The sequence below is a fragment of the Zootermopsis nevadensis genome, unplaced genomic scaffold (genome assembly GCF_977971745.1).
Source record: "Zootermopsis nevadensis isolate Lab colony 2312 unplaced genomic scaffold, Znev_1.0 Znev_ptg000024l, whole genome shotgun sequence".
Taxonomy (NCBI): Eukaryota; Metazoa; Arthropoda; class Insecta; order Blattodea; family Termopsidae; genus Zootermopsis; species Zootermopsis nevadensis.
Window position 1 is genome coordinate 6,865,374 of NW_028259156.1, and position 20,318 is coordinate 6,885,691.

Genomic DNA, 20,318 nt, shown 5'->3' on the forward strand with positions numbered 1-20,318 from the left:
GCGTAATCACGCAGGAGCGAGCCCCTAGTAGAGATAAGGCTAGAATTCCAGTCCGTGTGTTTCGCGTTGAGGTCACCAGCCAAGAGGACCGGGAAACCCCCGCTCAAGCACTCGGTCAGGTCCGACTCTATCCATGGCCGGGTGGGTGCGAGGTATGCCGCCACTAGCTTGACTTTCCTGGTTGCCAGTACCAGGTGAATGGCGGTTGCTTCTAGTTGTTGTAGACCCGATACCGGCACAGGGTAATGATCAATGCCCCTGCGGACAAGGATCGCTGTGCCACCCCCTAGCGTCGGGCGGTCCGTACGGTGGCAAACGTAGTTCGCGAACCTCAAGGCCCGACCCGACGTGAGGTGCGTCTCGTTCAGGAGGCAAACATCGACTCCGTAGTCACCGAGGAACTGCTCCAGCTCCAGCTTCCTGTCGCGGACACCGTCGGCGTTCCAGTAAGCCAGCCGCAAGGCCTTGCTACCGTGTCCTCTAGGCCGTGCAGTCATTGTCGGCCATGAAGAGGAGAACGGTTTTGAGGAGGGCTCGCGGACGAGACCCCCCGGGGGGGAGTGAATGGATCGCGGCGAGGAGACGTCGTGTCAACTCAATGCAGACCCGTGGTGAGAGGGTTTCCAGGATATCTGAGATGTCCTGGAGCGGTGATTGACCCTTGGGTGGGGTGGGGTCAGTCTTCTTGAGAGCAGGTGCTGTGGGATTTGCCACCGGCGCCACAGGACGAGCGGGCTTGGCACGGCCGCCCTTGGGGATAGTCTGCCGCTCAGTCTGTACAATGGCTCCAGTTGGCGTTGGGGCGGGGTTCTTCATAGCCGCAGCCTTGACGACGCGGCCACCACGGACCACGTGGTTCCACCCAGGGCCCAAGTTCTCCTGCTCGAGGGAAGGCTTAGCTAGCGCCGATTTGGGCGCTGGCAGGCGCGTGGAGACGTCGTCCTTTCGGCCGCGATCCCCTTTCGCACGCTGTGCAGCGGCCGTCTTGGCTTCCTTCCACTTACTGCAACCTCTATAGTTCGCAGTGTGGTTGCCTCCGCAGCTGCAGCACTTAAGTTGTTGCTTGGGGGTGGCACACGACCCGGATGGGTGAGCGTCCCCGCAGGCCACGCACCTGGGTGCATAACCGCAGTTCCGCTGCGTGTGCCCGAAGCGTTGGCACCGTTTACACTGCATGGGCCCCTTTGGTGCAACATATGTTTCTACCTTGACCCGCAGACCGCAGATCTCAGTAAGGGAACGCACTTTCGCCACGTCGGGGCCTCGTGCTATCGACACTATAAAGTGTGGCGTAAGGGGACGGTCACCGTCCTGGTCCATGGCCCGGCGCCTCGATCGCAGTTGCATGACCCCCTGCACAGCAATGTGCATGGCGGCCAGCTCCTCGCGTACCTCGGCCTCAGGCATGCGCACTCCCAGGTTTTTAATCAGCAGGCGCACGCACCGATCCTCAGGGAGGGAGAATGTGTGAAAACTCACACCCTCGCCCTCATCGAGGGACCGCAGGACCCTGACGGTGGCCCGGAACCCGTCGGCGGTCTCAGGCACAAGAGCCAGAAGGTCTCCCTTCATCTGCGCCACGATCCCGCAGGCCAACTCCGCGCGAATCCTATGCAGGAAGCTGCGTACGTCCTTCACCCCAGAGACGTACACCGGGGTTTTGTTACGGCGCTCCCCCGGAGCCGTTTTGTCCACTTGAGCGTTGGAAGAAGAAGCGGCGTCAGATGACACACCAGTGAGCGGCCCGGACAGGTCCCCAGTCACCTCCATCGAGGAAGAGGGTCCCGGCTGGGAGCCGGGTCCCTTGGCTGAGGGCTGCACTGTCCTGCTCATGGAAGCGGTGGATGATGTTGCTGCTACCGACGGTCCATCGGGCCGATGAACTTTTGCCGGTGCCGGCAGAGAAGGTGACTGGGCTCCGGACAGTGGCCCGGGCGTCGGGCGCCTGGATGCGGGTTCCAACGAACCGCTCGAATTGGACAAGTCCAACTCTTTGGCTTTCCTCTTGCCAGTGTTGGCTCGAGTAGGCCCTCCGACCACGGTCGTAGCTGCTGTATTTAATGCTGCTGCCACTGCTGCCCGCTGTCTTTGCTTTTCCGCCGCGATGGCGTCCAGGATCTGCTTCTGGACCTGTTGGAACACTTCAGGGAGGTGGGCCTTCAGAAAGGCCAGCTCACCTCCTTCCATGTCTCTCAAACTTTGTTCAATTGTAAGAGACCACGACGTCCACGTCACAGATTTCTCAAACTTTGTTCAATTGTAAGAGACCACGACGTCCACGTCACAGATTTCTTAATAATTCTTATATAAGATAAGCACTTTCTATTTTCTAAAACGTTTTACCAGCACAAAAGCTCAACTCAACTCCACTCCACTCACTCGTCGGCCAATATATACTAATGCAACAATGCCGAATAAACAGATGACGCAACAATTAGTTTCTTAGGTAAAGGAATGGAGTGCAATACGGTTCATTCAGGCAATTATACTGCATGTATAAGAAACGAGAAAAGAGCCTTACGGGATGCTCAGGCTAGATTGTTGCAGATGTGGGTTAGAAATTCCAATGCCTTTTCTTACATTGTTATGCAAGCAGGTGTTCCCGTAAAAGCTGACCATTGTCGGTCAATATCTGCACATTGTTGGTAGTTGAAAAAAGACAAAGAGAATTACTCTAAGTTATAATTTAGTTACATTCAGTCATGAATGTAAGAAGTCAATAATTAATATTAAGTACTTTCCCTATAAGAACAGAATACGCGAACATTTAGAAATAATGAGAAGAGGCGTAAGAAAGAATTTCAATTTCATTGCCCTTATTTAAAATAACGTGCGGTTTCAGTATAGTTGATTAATTTTAAAGATGATTTTTGAGGGTCCCGGGCGATGGGCCAGAGAAAAATGTTTCCTTCGTTCGAATCCCGGGAAACATGTTTTCTGTTGCTCGGATAGCAAGCACTAGGAAAGAGTGGCGCTAAGGCAAATTATGTTTTTGTTCCTGGGAAATGATTTGACTGACTAAAGTCACAAGCCCGAAGACTGTCTGAGACCCAGAAGATGAATTTGTAAGAAGCTGTCGTATTTCCTCCTTAGTAAATACTGTGGAACTCGAAATTGAGGGTTGACATTTCTTTACTCGTTCGCTTGTGGCCCGTGAAGAAGAAACATGGCGCGATTATTCCTTAAGACACATGAGAAAACACAGGAAGGTCAGAACTCTGGGAAAAGTGTCCTGAGTTCGATTTCCGGCAAGGGAGCTTCCTTTAGCACCGAAACCAAGCGAGGTAGAACAAAGACGCCAGGATCCGAGTTTTTGCTTCGAAGAGGAGATTTCGGAAACGAAGGCCTCGGCACTGAGTTCGAGTCCCGACAAGGATGGTTTCTGTTCACAGGAACGCAACCGCGATAAAGGAACGACGCCAAGGCAAAATTCTCACAGAAGATTGTATCAACAGAACACACAGCAAGAAGCAAGATACCAAAATGCAGTAAACATATCTACATAGAAGGAACTGCGCCAACCCAACATCATACGAGCATCCAGCCTTAACACGAAAACACGACAAAGCCACGGACGTTTGGAGATCAGTGGACACTAACAGTAACAAAAATGTAGTATGAATATGGAATTGGAAATATATTTTTCATTTATACTAACTGTTGCATGTAACCTTCTTAACTATTTTAACAGGTGACTGTGGTGTTGTAGTAATTCAGTGTATATAGGGACATATATTATAACCTAATAATACAATTTATGGTAAATAGGGCATTTCAGTGTACATATTAACATTTAAATATTGCACTGCACACGCTGAAGTATATCATGAAAATCAGACTACCACGTTAATGACATTACAGTGTACATTACCAAATAGTTTGTGAGAACAGACACGTTTACTTTAGATTATGCTCTTAAAGTAACGAAAGATAGAATAAAATGGGCAGGGTTGTAATTTATAACAAAATCTTCACACCAAAATACAAGATTCTGTCAAAGCAGATTTATCGTAAGACTTGTAAGTGGAAAAATAAAATGAAAACAAATCTGAAAAAAAAAGTAAAGCAAATTAAATGAATAATGGAAAGAAATTCTTACTCGTAAAAATTTCCAGATAAGCACACACATGCATAAGTGTGTTCGCACATGCACACACGCTTTCAAACAAGATACAAATATGAACAAATGCATTATATTTAATTTGTAACATCCTTGACTGTTTAGTATTTATTTACAATTACTGGGTCACAGATCTTCTACAAGCCTGAAAAAGGTGTCTATGTTATTTTGTATTACAAATAAAGATAATGACTATATATATGTACACTACCCAATTCTGACTGCAATTTGCTATTATTCTTACAGCCCTCGAGCACTACAGGAGCAAATCAGAGTTAGGGTAAAAGGTACAGTAATGTTCTTCTTTATAACTGTTTCACAGATAATAACAACTCATACACTAAAAAAGAAACACTCAGGCACTTGTATAAATGAACAGGGGAAAAAAAAGCTCATCTGAATGGAAGGCTTACCTCAGTTTCATCTTTCTTTATTGAAGTTCCTGATTGTACATGAACCTCATCAGATACCACGCCAACGGAAACTTTTTCACTTCGAACATCAACATCATTTTCCATTTTGATTATACCCATTTTCTGCTGTAAAATTAAAATTAAATTATAAAATTTTGGTAGATATCTCAAAAATCGAGGGAAAGAGTTGTACTCTGAATAATGCATATGAGCAATATTGTAGTAATATGACGATGTTCATGCATGCCTGTCATTACAGCTAAACAAAAAAATATACGTAATTTAAATTCACACAGTGTGTGGAATGTCCAGAATTCAATACAGATTTCAATCATAGTATATGTTGAAGGATATAAAACTATGTAAGGTATGTACACATTTCTGTACTCACCACATGGAAAGGCAGAGTTAATTCTTGAAAAAATACATTTTACATTCACAGGAAAAGAATTTGAACAAGTTGTTCAGTTTGTATGACCTGGAAAGTGGGTGTTGATTCTAAATTATATCTGGGTCCCGTGTTTTAAATTCCCTTCCAGCCTGTGTTTATCCTGCTTCCAAGAAAATCATTGCTTTACATATTAGTTTGGGCAGTTTCCCCACTTCCATATGTATATTACTATTGTATTCATTTTTAAGTATATCAATTTCCTTTGACCGTTGCCTAATGATTACAAAAATTGTATAATTCAATCTTGAACCACACTAAAATCTGTAGTGGCAGCTTAACTAATGGGCATACTGTGTATGTATCATGGCTTAAATTGTTATCCATACCTCCTTATAAATACAAATTAATTGTATCTTCTTAAAGTTATGTGGTCTTATTCTTACAAGTGATCCTCCTTTTGTTTGTACTGTTGCTGATAGTAGCCGAGTGGGAAGAAATGGTAAAATTGGTTGTGTTGGGGGTGTCCAATAGCAACCCCATGTCCATTACACTTCATATAACATAAATTATAAACTGTTAATAACACGCTAATCACTTTAAAATTGGTATGAGAATAATTTCAGAACAAATATTTTATCATACTATGAAGTTCAACTGAAATTAAGTTGAAGACAATGGTAATAAAGAATAGAAAATATACTAGACCAAATAAAAGAGCTGATTTTGAATTTTAAAAATTAAGCACTACACAGAATACTTCAAGCTGCTCCTGCATCATTGCTCTAGATGAAGAATCATTCAAAGATAATCTACTCCAGAATTACAGAATTCAAGAAGTTTCAAAATTTCATATATAATGCCTATTTCTGTTAACACACTCTTTGATTTTATGTGTTATACATAAGTATTAATAATGTATCAGATTGTATTTTTGCATCATATTGTGGTTATACCTGAACATTTGCTCATTTCTGCTTTAACACAACAGTTGTTAACAAATAAAATAATGTGATATATTTGAAATGAAGGGCACACTTAACGAATTTCACCCAGGTATCCTCCTGATTTACATATCTCAAGAACCAAACAATATTCTGCAAATACTAAAAAGAATAAATAAAAAAATGGAATTTTATGAAACTGAGATTAAATGTAATGCACATACGCATTCCCAATATCCAGTCAAAATTACTTATGTTCTTCCCTTTGGGTGAGAAACCAGGTTTGACACCCACACAAAATATTAAGAAAAGACATTGTTGTTACAAATCCCAATATTTGCTGATATACCGCACTGACACTTTGGTATCATTGAACATGTAAGAGGTTAGAGTATTCTGATCAATTAGGCGGGACATTAAGCAAGCATTAATAAGCAAGCTGCGTACACTAGTGACCAGTGTGTGATTTGTATGAAACAGTTTGTTTTATCAAACTGGAAGTGCTGTATGATGCAGCGCGATTTTAGAGTGAGACTGCAGAGAAGGTCCAAAAAGATCAACAATTTAAATGTGTGTGAAAAAGATTGAACAAACAAGTTCTGGGTTGGCAGAAAGATGTTTGTGAGGATACCAGAAAACACTGCATGTATACAGACAGCACTTATGCGTAGCCAAGGAAAATCTGTAAAATGGCTACCACAAGAGCTTGGTTAAAAGGCTTAAAAATCAACCATTTTAACCATGATAAGAAGACTTAGAAATGTTTGCTTATATAATTCAGATCCAACAAGCAGTGACGGATGTTGATGAAGTTCGCTAAGTCATCTTTTGTGATTCATCTCATTAATATTTAGAAGAAGAGCAAACACTTATTCAACACATGTTGTTCTCTGAAGCTCAGTTTCACATAAATCGAAATATCAATAAATAGAATATGCATATCAGAGGCGCTGATGATCCCCATGCTTGGCGTCTGAAAGATGCAGTGTAGGACGTTATTTCATTACATGGAAACATTTTCGCAACAAGACAGGGCAAGACTACATATGGCAAATGTTATTTTAGACATATTGAATGAACATTCTCATGATATGGTCAACTCTGACAGATATCCTGGATGATTTGAACTTGGATAAACCTGTCCAAAGTACTCACCACAACTGAATCTCTAATTATTTTCTTCAGGATTCCAGAAGGGCGGAAAAAATTAGTTCTCAGACTGATATCACACCCACTGCGTTATCGGAATATTACATTAAGAATAAATCAGTTAATAATACAACAAATACATACATAAACAAAATCCTAGTATTTCTTCTCCATGGTTTTCCAAGTCACTACGTTACTCTACTTTCTGAAGAAATACAATGTAGTTCCTGTAACAGAAACACAATTTCCTCAGAGGCCGCCTCGGAAAGGATGAGACACATGCGTGACAAGAAGTCATACACTCTATGAGGTTGTAAACCAGGATGGCCAACTAGAAAAAAACAATTCATTACACACGTTATCATTTGAGGACTACAGATGTTTCTTGTGTCATGGAACAAGCCTATATAGGCAATTGAATAAATTCCTGTAAAATTAGAAGGAAAAAATTTATAACAAAATTCGAGAAAAAGAAAAAAAAGTATTTCACTAGTGCCAAAAGCGATGAAAAAATGCTATTGCATTGCTTAAAACATAATAAAAATTATATTTGAAAAATATAATAACAATTTACAATACGGAAATGTCTCTAGAATATGATCTGCTTACACGAGAAAGTGAACAAATTCAATTTATTACGTACAAAATACATTGAATTATTTCTTCAGAATGGAAAGAGATGTTACTGTTCGCAGTAAAGTTACCCAAAAAAGGGGAATCGCAAATAAAGATGATCACAATGGACTGAAATATATTGTTCTAGTGAATGGTCGGTGAATTGAATGTGTGAAAAGTTACGAACAAGAAGAACGAAATATACATTAAATTATATACAACATACCCTTCCAGAGTTGTTAGGAATTTTGTCACACTCTTTGAAAACCTGCACGTCGCAAGCACGGGCAACTCTCGAAGGAGATAACTTGGTTTTTTAGCCTTCTGGGTCATCTTCATTAGCGACGTTATGTTAAACACACTGAATTAATGAGTATAACCTCACTTCAAGACTTGGTGCAGTCAAAATTAACGCGCCTCTCAAACCGATATTTGTCAACCCACTACCTGCACAAAAAGCTTTGGCCCAAATATTAAACTGCTTTTAAAAACACATTTCACCGTTGAACTTCTTTTAAAAACCTATTTTTACACGCAATGTCCATCGGCAACCAAGTCAGACGCAAACTACATCTGAATAGTACATCATTTTTTTCGCTACATGAACGGGTTACGTGCTTGAACATTTATTTGTTGCTGTTGTATTTTGGTAATCGACAGTAACGGCCTCTTCATAGTGGGAACAAATGTGCACGGCTTGTAATTAGGAATGGTAAAAATCAAATAACTGGTGAATAATTCACAAATTATAAACTATTTTAGTGTCGAAAAAAACTGTTTTTTTTTTAATTAACAAGGGAATCTTGAGAAAGTATTAATATAATTTTTCGAATTAAGCATTGTCAAGAAATAACACAGTAAGTTAGCAAGTTATAAAATGTATTTATTATAGCTTAATGAGACGGACTGCATGGGCCATTTATTACAGCCATAAATATTAGTATTTAATACATTTTTAGTTACTTTAGTTTTTAATTTAATAAGTATATACCGAAATAACTGTAATGAAGAAGGTTTTAGTTAGAAGATTCATGAAATCCCCAACAACGAGTTTCTCAAGTCTTGGTAACTTTTTTTTTAATTTCTTCAGTAGCGTCTAATCTTAGAATGATTATAAACCTATTCACTGTGTTAGTAACTACGAATACGTTTGAGAAAACATGGACTCTAGGTACACTTCTTCAGGTAAGAAAGAGTAACAATGTTGGCATGTTTCCTCTGCTATAATTTTCTGATTTTAAATTTGTAAATACTAACTTTGCTGTCTTATAAATAGCAATTATTGAAAAGGTTTAATATCTAGGCTCATCTTTTGGACATTTTGGGTTGTTCCACAAATTTGAGCAAATGCCTTCAGTACAAAAGTTGATCACAATTAGTCCATTGGTTCTCAACTCTGGAAATGATAGCAGAAGTGAAATTTGTGGGCCATTTATCTCTACATCTTCTGCTATTAACATTCTTGCATCAATGAATGTCTACTTGGCAATTTATGTTCTACATATTGCATGAGAAACAATTATGATCCTGTAAAATATCCATTATATTTGACTATTTTTTACAAAAAATGTAATGTGCAGAAAACTTTTAAAAATCCCTAATATCAAATTTAATGAAAATCCATTCATTTGTTCCAAGTTCTTTGTGAAAAGTCATGAGAAAGCATTTTTACAACTTTAGTGGTTGGTTGAAAAGTCAAGACATGCTTGATCTGAAAATGCATGTCAATGTTTCTCTTTATAATTTATTTACATTAATTATTTTTCATGTCTCTCCTTACTAATATCTTTGTGAGCACATACATAAATTATCTTTTTACTTCAATATTCAAAATGGCCACCTTCCACCTTGATGCAACTTTACAACATGGAATTACCACTGTGTCTTGGAATCTGCACCATTCTGTGTGCTTATTACCATTTATTTTCTCAAAATCAGTGACCGTAATAAAACAATGTTTATCTGACTTGCCACTATGAAACACCAAGATCTAAAATCACAACACTAATAAATATTTCACTTACACTTACAGTATCATCATGTTACTATAGACTAATTATTCTGTGCTGACATTAAAGACACAAGTTATTTGAATACGCAAAATCAAATTAACACCCACCATCACTGCATAATTCCTACATTATAGTCATCTCATTTAAAAGACGCATCCAATGTTAGATAGAGGTCTGTTTAAAGTGTTTTATTCACGGCACTCTCAGTAACGAAGTATACATACTCATAGCTGAGTAGATAACACACACAAAGCACGTTAACTTTGTTAATTGAAGTATCATTACGCAACTCTCTAACACATAAATGGAACAGACATAGTGACACTTACAAACACAATCTGCTTTAAAAATAAACAATTCAAAGTTCTGCAGTGTAAACAGCGATTATTTACTTCAAAAACATTAACCCTTGTAATGGCTGAGTTGTCTTCTTTGATTTACCACTGAATGTTCAAATATTATTTAGGCGACTTTAAGCTATAAAAGGTGAATATCTTATTGATGCTGACGTGGCTACAAAACACTTGCACGAGAAAAATGCAAATAAAAATATTAGAAAATTTTGAATATGAGAAAAAGAAAGATCTTTAGCATTCTTTTAAATATAAAAATGGTTGACCTCAACATGAACTGAAGAAGAGGTGAATTGTACCAAAATCACTCACAAACTGCAATTTTCATAAACACAATTGCAGGGACATAAGTTTACGTGTTTATAAACAGTGGAAGACCACTTGAAGTTAAGATATGCTGAACGAAGCTAATTAAAACAGACAGTCATCTGTTGACCGTTAAGTAATTTCAACAGAAATGTGTTCAAAGGAAAATGATGTTCACAGCAAACACATACATCAGAACTCTTTCCAAATGCAAAATACTTACCAACAAAGTGCTGCATCATTTTTATGTTCATCATATTCAAAGGGTCTGTGCCCAATCATCATTACAAATGCAGTGACTCCAACACCCCACCAGTCCACTTCCTGCAACAATTAAAATTACTGGTATTAGCTGCAATCAGACATTTCTATTTCACCACACTCTTATACATTTTCCACAAGGTTCTCCACAAATAGATAACTTGTGGTTAGTGTGAACTGGTTCTTAGTTTCTTGCCTCTAGGTTAACATGGAACATTCCTAAGTTTGACAATGCTTTTTCTGCTTTTATCTATTTCAATAGCTTTCTGTCTGATTCTTAGTCAGCCAGAGATTGTGGTGAATTTTCTTATGGTTTTCTTTGAGTGCTCAGTCAGAACCTTGAAAAACACTTTACCAAACACCATTTACAAATGACATCATACAGTTACGCTATTATTTATTTACCATAAATGATATCAGAAGGCAAGTCAGGAAAATTATCAAATGCCATTAAAGCCCATTCAGTGTTTATCAAAATGCTACACAGGTGGACAGAGAAACACGGCAAAGCGAACTGGAGCATTTCTCTATTTTTCTGTGGTGAAAGCACCTACAAATGTTCTATGATTGTTTCATGTCTTCCGAACTGCCGTGTCTCCGTCAATACTATTTACTGCAACAAGTTTTGCAAATATTTATGTTTATTTCAGTTCAAGGACTGCTTATACACAGAGTGTACACATGAAATGTACGCCATTTCATAACTTGTGAACCGTGATGCAAAGGATTTTGAACTAAATTAATTTTAGAAGGTTATACGATCAGATTTATAACTCGTGCTGCTTTAGTTTCCATATCTTTCCACAAGATGCACTACACTCACAGTTGTTAAAATGGCATCTTAAGCAGAGGAATGCCTCACACCTGTTTTGAAGAACAATGTCCTATTGAAATGCTATTGCAACAAGACAGAATGCCTCCACATTTTCACAAGGAACTGATAGACTCTTAAATCGCAAATTTTAAGAGAATTTTATTGGCAAGGGTAGGCCTATGGCTTGACCACGTTGTGTGCATGACATTCCTCCCCTTACAGTATTCTTTTGGGGGTACATGAGGATGATATCCATGTGCTAACAGTGGCTTAACTTTGCCAGAATTTGATAGGAAAATTGGCTACAGTCACCCTCGACTTTCTTATAGTGTGGACTGAAACAATGTAATTATGTTATCTGCCAAGCCACTCACAACACCCTCATTGAATGTCTGATATGTAGGTCATGAGAACTTGATCACAAAAACTACTCAAATTCATTCAGTTCTAATTCCCGTAACTTTTAGTTAGTGAGTATGGAGCTGTGTGGTAAAGGATAAGAAGTATTTCCATGCCCTTGATGCTTCAAGTTTGTTGATAGCTACTTGATTTTTCTTTCTGTTTTTGGGTGTAATGCGCCACAAGGAGACACTTAAAGCTACTTTCATGCTGAGTCACATAAGAAAAAAGTCTAAACAACACTTATTTTGAATTTCGGTGACTGGCTAGTACTTGGCTTTCAAATTCCTTTATATGACAAATATGCATGTCATCATGCCAGACGCCAGGCAGCTGACTGCACCAGTTGAATGCTTCGGCCTCCTGTCATATATACTGACTAGTTTATGCACGTGTCGTTACAAACTGCTTGTGGCTCCAAACCCTCAGATTATTATTATTATTATTAGTTTACATTAATTACGCGTTAGGTTGAGTCACATAAAACCAAGAGCTCATTATTATAATATTGTTAATGGACAAGAAACTTACATAGCTGAAGCCTTCACCGATAAATATCTCTGGCGCCACATACTGACTTGTGACGTCCTGTGAATATGCACAATCACCCTGAAGATGGAAACAACAATTTGAGTAAATGTGACAGGAATTTGGGGCATAAAACAACTAGAAAGTGTCTGGTAACAGAAAAGAAAATTGATCATGTCAAAAAGTGTTGACCACCAGTGGGCAAAGTCCTGAGCGACTTCCATCCAGCTCCTGCATTCAGAATACATTTCTCTAACATCCCTCTTAATGCTACGATTCTTTTCCTTAATGATTTCTGACACTGCCATTTTCCAAGAGATTTTCCCACTGATGCTCTGGAGCATTTCTTCTCTCCCCACACGCCCCACCCATCGTAAGTAAGATCCTTAACTGTGACCATACTCAGTAGGCTGTATGTACCACAAATTTTATCTTCATATAATATTTAATCTAAGGTGGCCAGGGTCCAACAAGTGAAGAAGAAGAAGATAATATTTAAACTAGGCCCTTGGATTATCTGTGTCAATATCCACTATTATACTTCATGTTTATCTCCTCAAATTCACAGGCCTTGTGACATCTTTTAGTTACACACACTGTGAAAATTGTGGTCAAATTTCAGTCACTTGAAGCCTGTCAAGTCTTTACAGGTCTCATACTTTGACACCCCTCAAATAAAGGGCACTCACTGCCTGATGGACAGCGGACCACATTGCGCTTACATTTACAGCCTACGTGTCCTTGTACGCAAACTGAATAAATGATAAGGTGGATACAATATTTTCCTCTTCAGAGCTCACAAACTTTGTATAGACCATAATCTGCGACAGCAATGTGGCCCTGAAGATCTACCAACATATTGTCAGGTTTTAGGTCTCGGCATATGACTCTTAACTGAAAGAAACAAATTACCTCTACTGAGGGGATAAAATATGGTATATCTTGCAGTCTTACTGCAGTTTCAGTATTTTCCTTTTCTGCTATATACCACCCAAACTAAGCTGTCACTGTTACTGATTAAATTGAATACCACGAACCCTAACCAATCAGATCTGTAGCTGTGATTATGAGTGAGGATCTACCATGTTGCTTATTTCCAGAAGGCTGGTATGAAGGTGTGTCAGATGTTAGGAAAAACTTCAGCTTTACCACCACCCCCCGCACAATATAATCTACTTTCAATTTTAATATTGTACACTAGTGTGAGTATCGATTCTTTATATGATAAGACACAAGAATACAATCATTGGTATGTAGTGAATAAATTACATATTGAATGAAACCAAAAAATTCTACCTTCAGGCTTTAAACTGCCTTGTTATAATATATTTTATTGCACAGAACTTCAGTTGGGCTGTTTGCCTACCTTATGCAGATAATCCATAGCGTCGATGATTTCTGCCAGGTACAATATCGTTTCATCATCTGGAAATGCTCCTCCCGACTCCAACAGTTGGGACATAATGCTCTGGAACAACAGTAACGTAACTTAGTTCTCTGTTGAATATTCAGTTAGAAAACAGTGTTCCTGCCAAATAACGCTCTCCACAAGACTGAAGTTGCAAAAAGGCTCTAACATAAAATTCTGTCAAGACTTCGGCAACGTTGCTTGTGAAACACTAGAAATGGTGCATTAGCTTTGCGGATAAGATTCCCCACATTGCATTACCAAGTTTAAATGGCATTCGAGATCCAAAAGACGGAAGAAAATGTTTAGGGATAATGACTGTAGTGACAGTCATTTAACTGCCCAAGAAAAAGAGAACCAGGTGGACAATTCATGTGTCAGAAGAGCTGCATGACTGTTGACAAAAGTGCAGGATCTTCAAACGCATGGAAATTGCCATGGAGTTTTAAGAGATTTTTGAACACGCATCGAGTTAATCAGCATGAGACGCCTTGAACGCAAAGTGAGTGGATGACAATCTGCAGTGATCTCACATTGACATCTGGTAACACCTTTCGCTCCCTCGGACCATCACTGTCATGGATGAGACTTTTCATCTCTTTCACTAACAGACAAAGCATGATCCACTGACCAGTAGTTCACCTCATTCACTGTGATAAAAACGTTACAGTGAGAGGTCAAAACGGAAAGTGATACCAGTAGTCTGAGTTTTGTGGTCCTGTGCACTACAAATTCATTCCAGATGCAAGTCTGAACAAGGAGAGATCAAACAAAAGTTGCACCAGCTGCAGGAGGGGACCAATGACTGGTGACATAAATCTGTTGCACGAGAACACCCCTCAATTCTTCTGCAAAAATCGCTCGCTGAACACAATACTGTCGTGTTATCACATCAACCTTAATCGCATGATCTCTCACAATCCGATGACTCTTTCCTCAAGAGAGAAAAACATTTGGGAGGATGTCATTTCAACAGCAGGCAATAAGTTATTGCTGCAACTCAAGATGCTCTGTGTGACATCCAGCAATTCCAGAACTGCTTCCAGCAACTGTACCAATGGTGGCAAGAGCGTGTTCCAACTCACGGAGAGTTGTCTGAGAGCAGCTGTGTCTTGGTCAAGACCATCAATTTTTGACTGCATTACAAAGTATTCTTCTGCAAATTTTTAACGTCTAGCAAAACACTGTAATTCCTTTATAGTTTCCTGTCTACCTTCTTGTAAACTGGTTTGGTAATTCCTTTACAGGTGTCCTCTGACGGTCTGTTTTGTATTAAAATTTTTCTCCTGACCCAATATAACCAATGGGTCCTGACTCTTGATACCGTGTTAATCACGTTGACAGATATTTTGTCATATTATTTCTCTTTTGTGTTATTGCTGTTTACAGATGTAACCTTTTTTGACATACTACAATTTTCTGTACTGTCCTCAACAATGCTTTGTAAGTTTAATAATTCCTCAAAGTATTCCATCCACATCTAAAGATACGCATCTTTCTGTCAAGGCCAACTTTTTTTGTTCAATGGACATTTTCATTCAGATTTTTATTCATATTATTCCTCATTACTGCATAAATTCTTTGCTTCTTTTGTAAGCTTTCGTTATATTCATCACATATTTTTTTCCACGTTCCGTATTTCTCAAACTTAATCACACATTCAATTGCTTTTAGACAACATTGCTGTGCATAAAAACACACCACATCACCCTGAACAAAAACCCAATAATTATCACTTTTTGGTAAGTGTTTAAAAAGAAAAACATATTTAATTTAGTACCAGATACACGATTTCTCTGAAATCTTTGTCATTAAAATACATGTGTTTGTCAGATTTATCAAGGAACATGTCTCACCACGACCATGAGGTACTGAAATAAAAATGGAGCATACAACATGACATGTAGCTAGGATGGGGGTCACAAGAAATGCTTACAGAATTGTGGTAAAGAAATGAGATGACCAACAAATGCTGCATCTCAGAGGCTGATGGAACTAGCTCAAAGCCATGTCCAATGGCAGCCTTTGTAATCTGCAGTACCGAGTCCTTCACTTCTGGTACCAGAATGTCAGCTGACCATGCAATGGAATAAAACACTATTAAATCATAAATCCCAGAGGTAAAGACTGTCCAGCTGCCCTCATGTACAGGGTTTAAACCCCTCTTCCAGAAGGACACATATAAGGTTAATCACCACACGACGACGTATGGGGGATGGAGGTACAGCTTTATGCTCTTACCACTTGGGGAAGAGCATAAGATACTGATTGATTCTATAGTAAGGTAAATTAACCCCAGGGTCAGCCTGAATGTGATGACAAACAGAAAATTCCCTTCAAACCTTGCATACTGCATAGAGCATTGGAATATAAAAAATAAACATACAAACAAAACTGTTTACATTATAAAGGACACTAATGCTAAACGTGTATCCACTTCAAGAGGTCATCATCAGTGGCAAAAAAGGGGAATTAATTCAAATAATATGATCAAAAGAATACGGATCTAAACAGAACAGAACTCCAGTGGAGCAAAGAGAAATACATTTAAAATTATGCAACTTGATCAAAACATCTCTGATATATGAGTTTTCCTTTGCCACATACAAAAAGACTGGAAAGGTGCAGACCCCACTGAGTTTCTGAGTTCATTCTCTGCACCTTGGCTTCCTGAATGTCCTAGCAATGGTTTGATATCTTTTTATTTTGTTTTCATATTTTATTCTACTAAATGTTCATATTCATACTATGACATCTTCCACATCCATGGCTTGAACTGTGAGGGATCTATAGAATGTAAATACATTCTAATGATATACTCACTATGTTCAGACAGCATTCCAGTGAAGTCAATTAACAATTTAGTCTTGTAGTCATTACTCTGATAACAACCTTTTAAAGCTGTGTGTGCCACCATCTTTAATGTTCAATAATTCTGCATTTTACCACAGAATATATTTATGGGTTTCGTATGATTCTCAAATTACACACCAATTATTTAAATAAACAGCATCAACAACAGATCTTTGGTTATGGATTGTTTTCTTTGCAGTAGCAACTGAATTTTTAGTTATTAATTAGATGAACTTCAAACCCAAAGGATAATTACTGAGTTCAGTGCAAATAGAGAATTCAAGCAAATACAGTTGCAACTGTCAGTTATACTCAGCTGCAATCATTATGCTTGTGCACCATCTCCTATAATGCAATGTAGCTCATGAGTTGGTGGCCTTGTGTCATGCAGAGATGATCATATGATCAAAACCAACTCAGGTCAAATGCTTTCATCATCACTTGCAACTGTAAGTATGTTACACACACACTATGTGAAATTCGTCAAACATATCCTCAAAGTTTTATATTCACACCATGTCTGTAACTGTTGACTTACAAAGTATTTCATGAGATTTTTAGGTACATTTAAAATCAATCTCTGTACAGAATTTCACATGTCAAGCTATAAAGGCTCATTAGTTATCACAGTAAAACTTAAATCTGAAGACAATATTTATAAAACTGTCATGCTGTTGCTTCACATTCCACAGAAAAATTACCTGAACAAAACAATGATGATGTTCTTCTGGGTTGAGATCCCAGGTGGACCTAAAGGTGTCTATCTACGAGTCCTCATGGCTTCAAAACTCAAAAGGACAATATTGCCATCTTCATGAGATCCTCACATTTCACATACCTTAACAAAAGTTGCATATTTTATTATCTCCTGCTATAATTTCAGGGCCGTACATTCAGTAGTGCTGGAGTGGGTACCACCTTACTAGTCTGAGCATCCACCATATTGTTAGTACCTATTTTAGAAAATTAAACAGTACAAATTTGGGATTACCTTTAACGGCATAACATAATCAAACTTCACCAAAATAAACCCTGCAGTTCTTGATCTGAAACTTACAAAGTAAATGTGAACTTTATATTCGTGAGGCAAAGAATGCAATCAGCAGAGGTCATGTTCCACTAGCTCCCATTGGCACTGCCACAATTTGTATGTCAACAATCTACACACAAGGCATGCCAACCTTCTCATCTTGGCTCCATTCCATAGCATCAATAAACTCCAAGGCTTTCCAGTTTACAGCTGTCACCCCGAAACATAACACATGAACAGAGTATGCCAAGAACATGAGTGATAGAAGTTACATAGTGATCAGGATGCTCGTAAGGAGGACAAATGAGAATTTTTTTACTGTCCTTCTAATTTGTATGACATTATGCACAAACACCATGCCACTTGTATGTTCTGAAGCTTTCATGGCAACTAAGCATAATAAACTCCTTGGGCTACCAGTGTAAGTTGGTTTAATGAATAAGACACCAATGTTTGGAAAATAAGTGTACCCTGAGGATGAGGACATAGATCGTCCTTGAAACGCTAGGTCTTCTTCATTAAGCCACCTTACATGGCTGGTAGCCTGAGAAGAATTTATTATACCATGCCATTCAATTGCATGATTAAAACTGTGTTATCAGTTTTTCTGTTAATGTAACCCTGCAAGAACCATTTTCCTTGTGAATCCACACTCTTATACAAACGTCTGAATACAAAACAAAATCTAAACAGACTGTATAGAATTCTGATGACGATGCATTATAATACGTAAAATTATTATTTTGCACTTTGTCCATCATTAAATTATGAAGTAATAAAACTACAACATTTTGAAATCTGGACTCTGCTTCTGTCTTCAGGTAAAAAAGGGGAAGAGGGCAGAAATCCTACCTGTTGGCCCCTTGGTTGAGCTAGCCTCAGACCTAGTCCAGACTAATTAGACGGGAATTCTACCTTCTCCTTCTTTACAGAAAGATGGAAGCAAAATTCAGCTTATAAAACAGTTTTATTATTTTATGAAACAGATACTACACAAAGTGCATCAGCGCCAACAACCTTCAGACTTTTATTAGATTTTATGTTTTGTATTCAAACCATTTAACAGCCAAGTGAATTCACAAGAAAAATGGTTCTTATAGGATTACACAAATAAAAAAAAAAGTAATTTAATGCAGATGAAAGAAAAGACTGTCCTAAATTAATGCTACATACCTCAGTCACTCAGCAGTTTAGCCACAGTCATTTTCCCTGTCTGGCGTGTGACACACCCAGAGCACGCATTTGCTTCAACTGCTAACGCAACACCGAACACATGAGTCATGATAGACAAGATGACAATGACAGGGCCTGTGGCAAGCCATCCTGTAACATGCAGACAACATATCAGCATTTCAGAACTCTAAACTTCCATTATATTTCAAAAGGATTTTTCATAATACTTCGGGTCCTCATTCCTTTTGCTGATCTATATGTCTGCTATAAGATATGTGAGGTTTTCACAGCAATGTGAGATCGGATGGTGGCCTTCTGGACTACAACATGTAGTATTATAGGTGGTTACCACCGTTTCAATGGAACATACTGCCTCCATCTTCACATTACTCAAAAACAATGGCAACGTGACTGCATAGTGTCATAATACAGAAGACCACAATCTGTACATGTAAATGTGTATCCTTACATTACCACATTTTCTCAAATACCCCAACACTTCTTTCTAGTACTAATATAAATACAAACACATAACAGTTATTTACAGATTTTTGAAACTACAGCAGTACAGCAAAATAATGATGATGAGAAACCATCATCATTGTTACTTACATGTATTTATATATTCTTCTACTGAGTACGAGTGAGATAATCTTTTAATGCTGGCTTTAACATTCTTATATCAGTATATGGTTTTGAAATGAAAAACAATACAAGCAATGGATGGTTGACTTTCTGAAAGCATAAATTCACACCAAGTGAAAATGAACTGGCTCAACACTCAACAGTTTTACATGCTGATAAAAAGTGCTGCCGTGTTAACTTGAAAAAGAGTTTTAAGAAGTTGATGGCACAGAGGAAGACCACTCATGCGACAGGAATCCTAACCATGTCAAGGTAGTTGACGATGGAAGCAGTGGGGAACAGTAATTGTAAGTATACTTCTTAAGGAGTATTTGAGCAGCAAGACATTAACATACACCATTTTTTGTTGCGGGATAAATGTGAAATGGAAAGGGTCTGACTAGGAGTGTGCCACCAGCCCACTAAAATTGTAGCAATTTGTGATGTTTTCTCTTCTCCATTCCAGTCAAGATTTATCGTTTGCTTGGAGGTGGCTTATCAGTTAGTAGCTTACCTGCTACACCATCTGATCACGTTTGCATGCAATGACAGTATGTATAAATACCCTGATGAACATATGAAAGTTTCTCTCTGGAGATATGTAATTCTCTTTCACACGAGATCGGAAACAACCATTAACAATTTCGGGTCAACATTTTAATAGACTGTCATATGGAGCGCAAGTGTATTATATAAATTAAATCTATTATTACCTATAAATTAACCATCGAGACTGGTTTAAATCGTATTTCTACGAGTGTTCAGACATCTATCGTACACAGCTTTACGCAAATGCTTCAGTATCGCTGTGATTGCTGTGACGTCAACATTGAAAGATCTTTTTCGTACATTGCAGATAACGTAACTGTTGTTCTAAATCTTATCATCACAAAAATTCTAATGTAAGTTCACATATAATATCAATTAT

General features: G+C 38.5%; 1 protein-coding gene and 1 long non-coding RNA gene across 14 annotated transcripts; one reads left to right on the forward strand and one right to left on the reverse strand.

Annotated features, from left to right (window-relative positions):
- The first annotated feature begins 2,589 nt into the window (after positions 1-2,589).
- Positions 2,590-6,064, forward strand: LOC147872763 (uncharacterized). Its single transcript, XR_015536875.1, has 2 exons — positions 2,590-3,612; positions 4,367-6,064. It is a non-coding gene; the product is annotated as an uncharacterized LOC147872763 (long non-coding RNA).
- Positions 3,617-20,226, reverse strand: LOC147872764 (RAC-gamma serine/threonine-protein kinase-like). 13 transcript variants are annotated; one of them, XR_015536829.1, is made up of 10 exons: positions 20,104-20,226; positions 18,767-18,916; positions 17,265-17,401; positions 15,647-15,783; positions 13,669-13,770; positions 12,306-12,383; positions 10,524-10,624; positions 7,159-7,241; positions 4,534-4,659; positions 3,617-4,048 (listed from the first exon to the last, which is right to left on the reverse strand). XR_015536829.1 is itself a non-coding variant. In XM_087355142.1 (8 exons), exons 4-8 carry the CDS (start codon positions 15,686-15,688, stop codon positions 7,208-7,210), a joined length of 357 nt encoding a protein of 118 aa, XP_087211268.1. In that variant the 5' UTR covers positions 15,689-15,783; positions 17,265-17,401; positions 18,767-18,916; positions 20,104-20,226; the 3' UTR covers positions 4,214-7,207. The 13 variants fall into 13 exon arrangements, 2 of the variants coding, with proteins under 2 accessions (XP_087211268.1, XP_087211269.1); XR_015536826.1 differs by having other exon boundaries at positions 4,534-5,474; XR_015536827.1 differs by adding an exon at positions 19,379-19,501 and having other exon boundaries at positions 4,534-7,241; positions 20,104-20,207.
- Positions 20,227-20,318: the final 92 nt, after the last annotated feature.

Excerpts from the sequence above, each read along its gene's own strand:
- LOC147872764 (XM_087355142.1), bottom strand. The coding sequence starts at position 15,688 with ATGCAGCATTTGTTGGTCATCTCATTTCTTTACCACAATTCT. Across the intron at positions 12,384-13,668 it reads CTATGGATTATCTGCATAAG|GGTGATTGTGCATATTCACA; the intron begins GTAGGCAAACAG and ends TTCCATCTTCAG. Across the intron at positions 7,242-10,523 it reads AATGATGCAGCACTTTGTTG|GAACTACATTGTATTTCTTC; the intron begins GTAAGTATTTTG and ends TTTCTGTTACAG.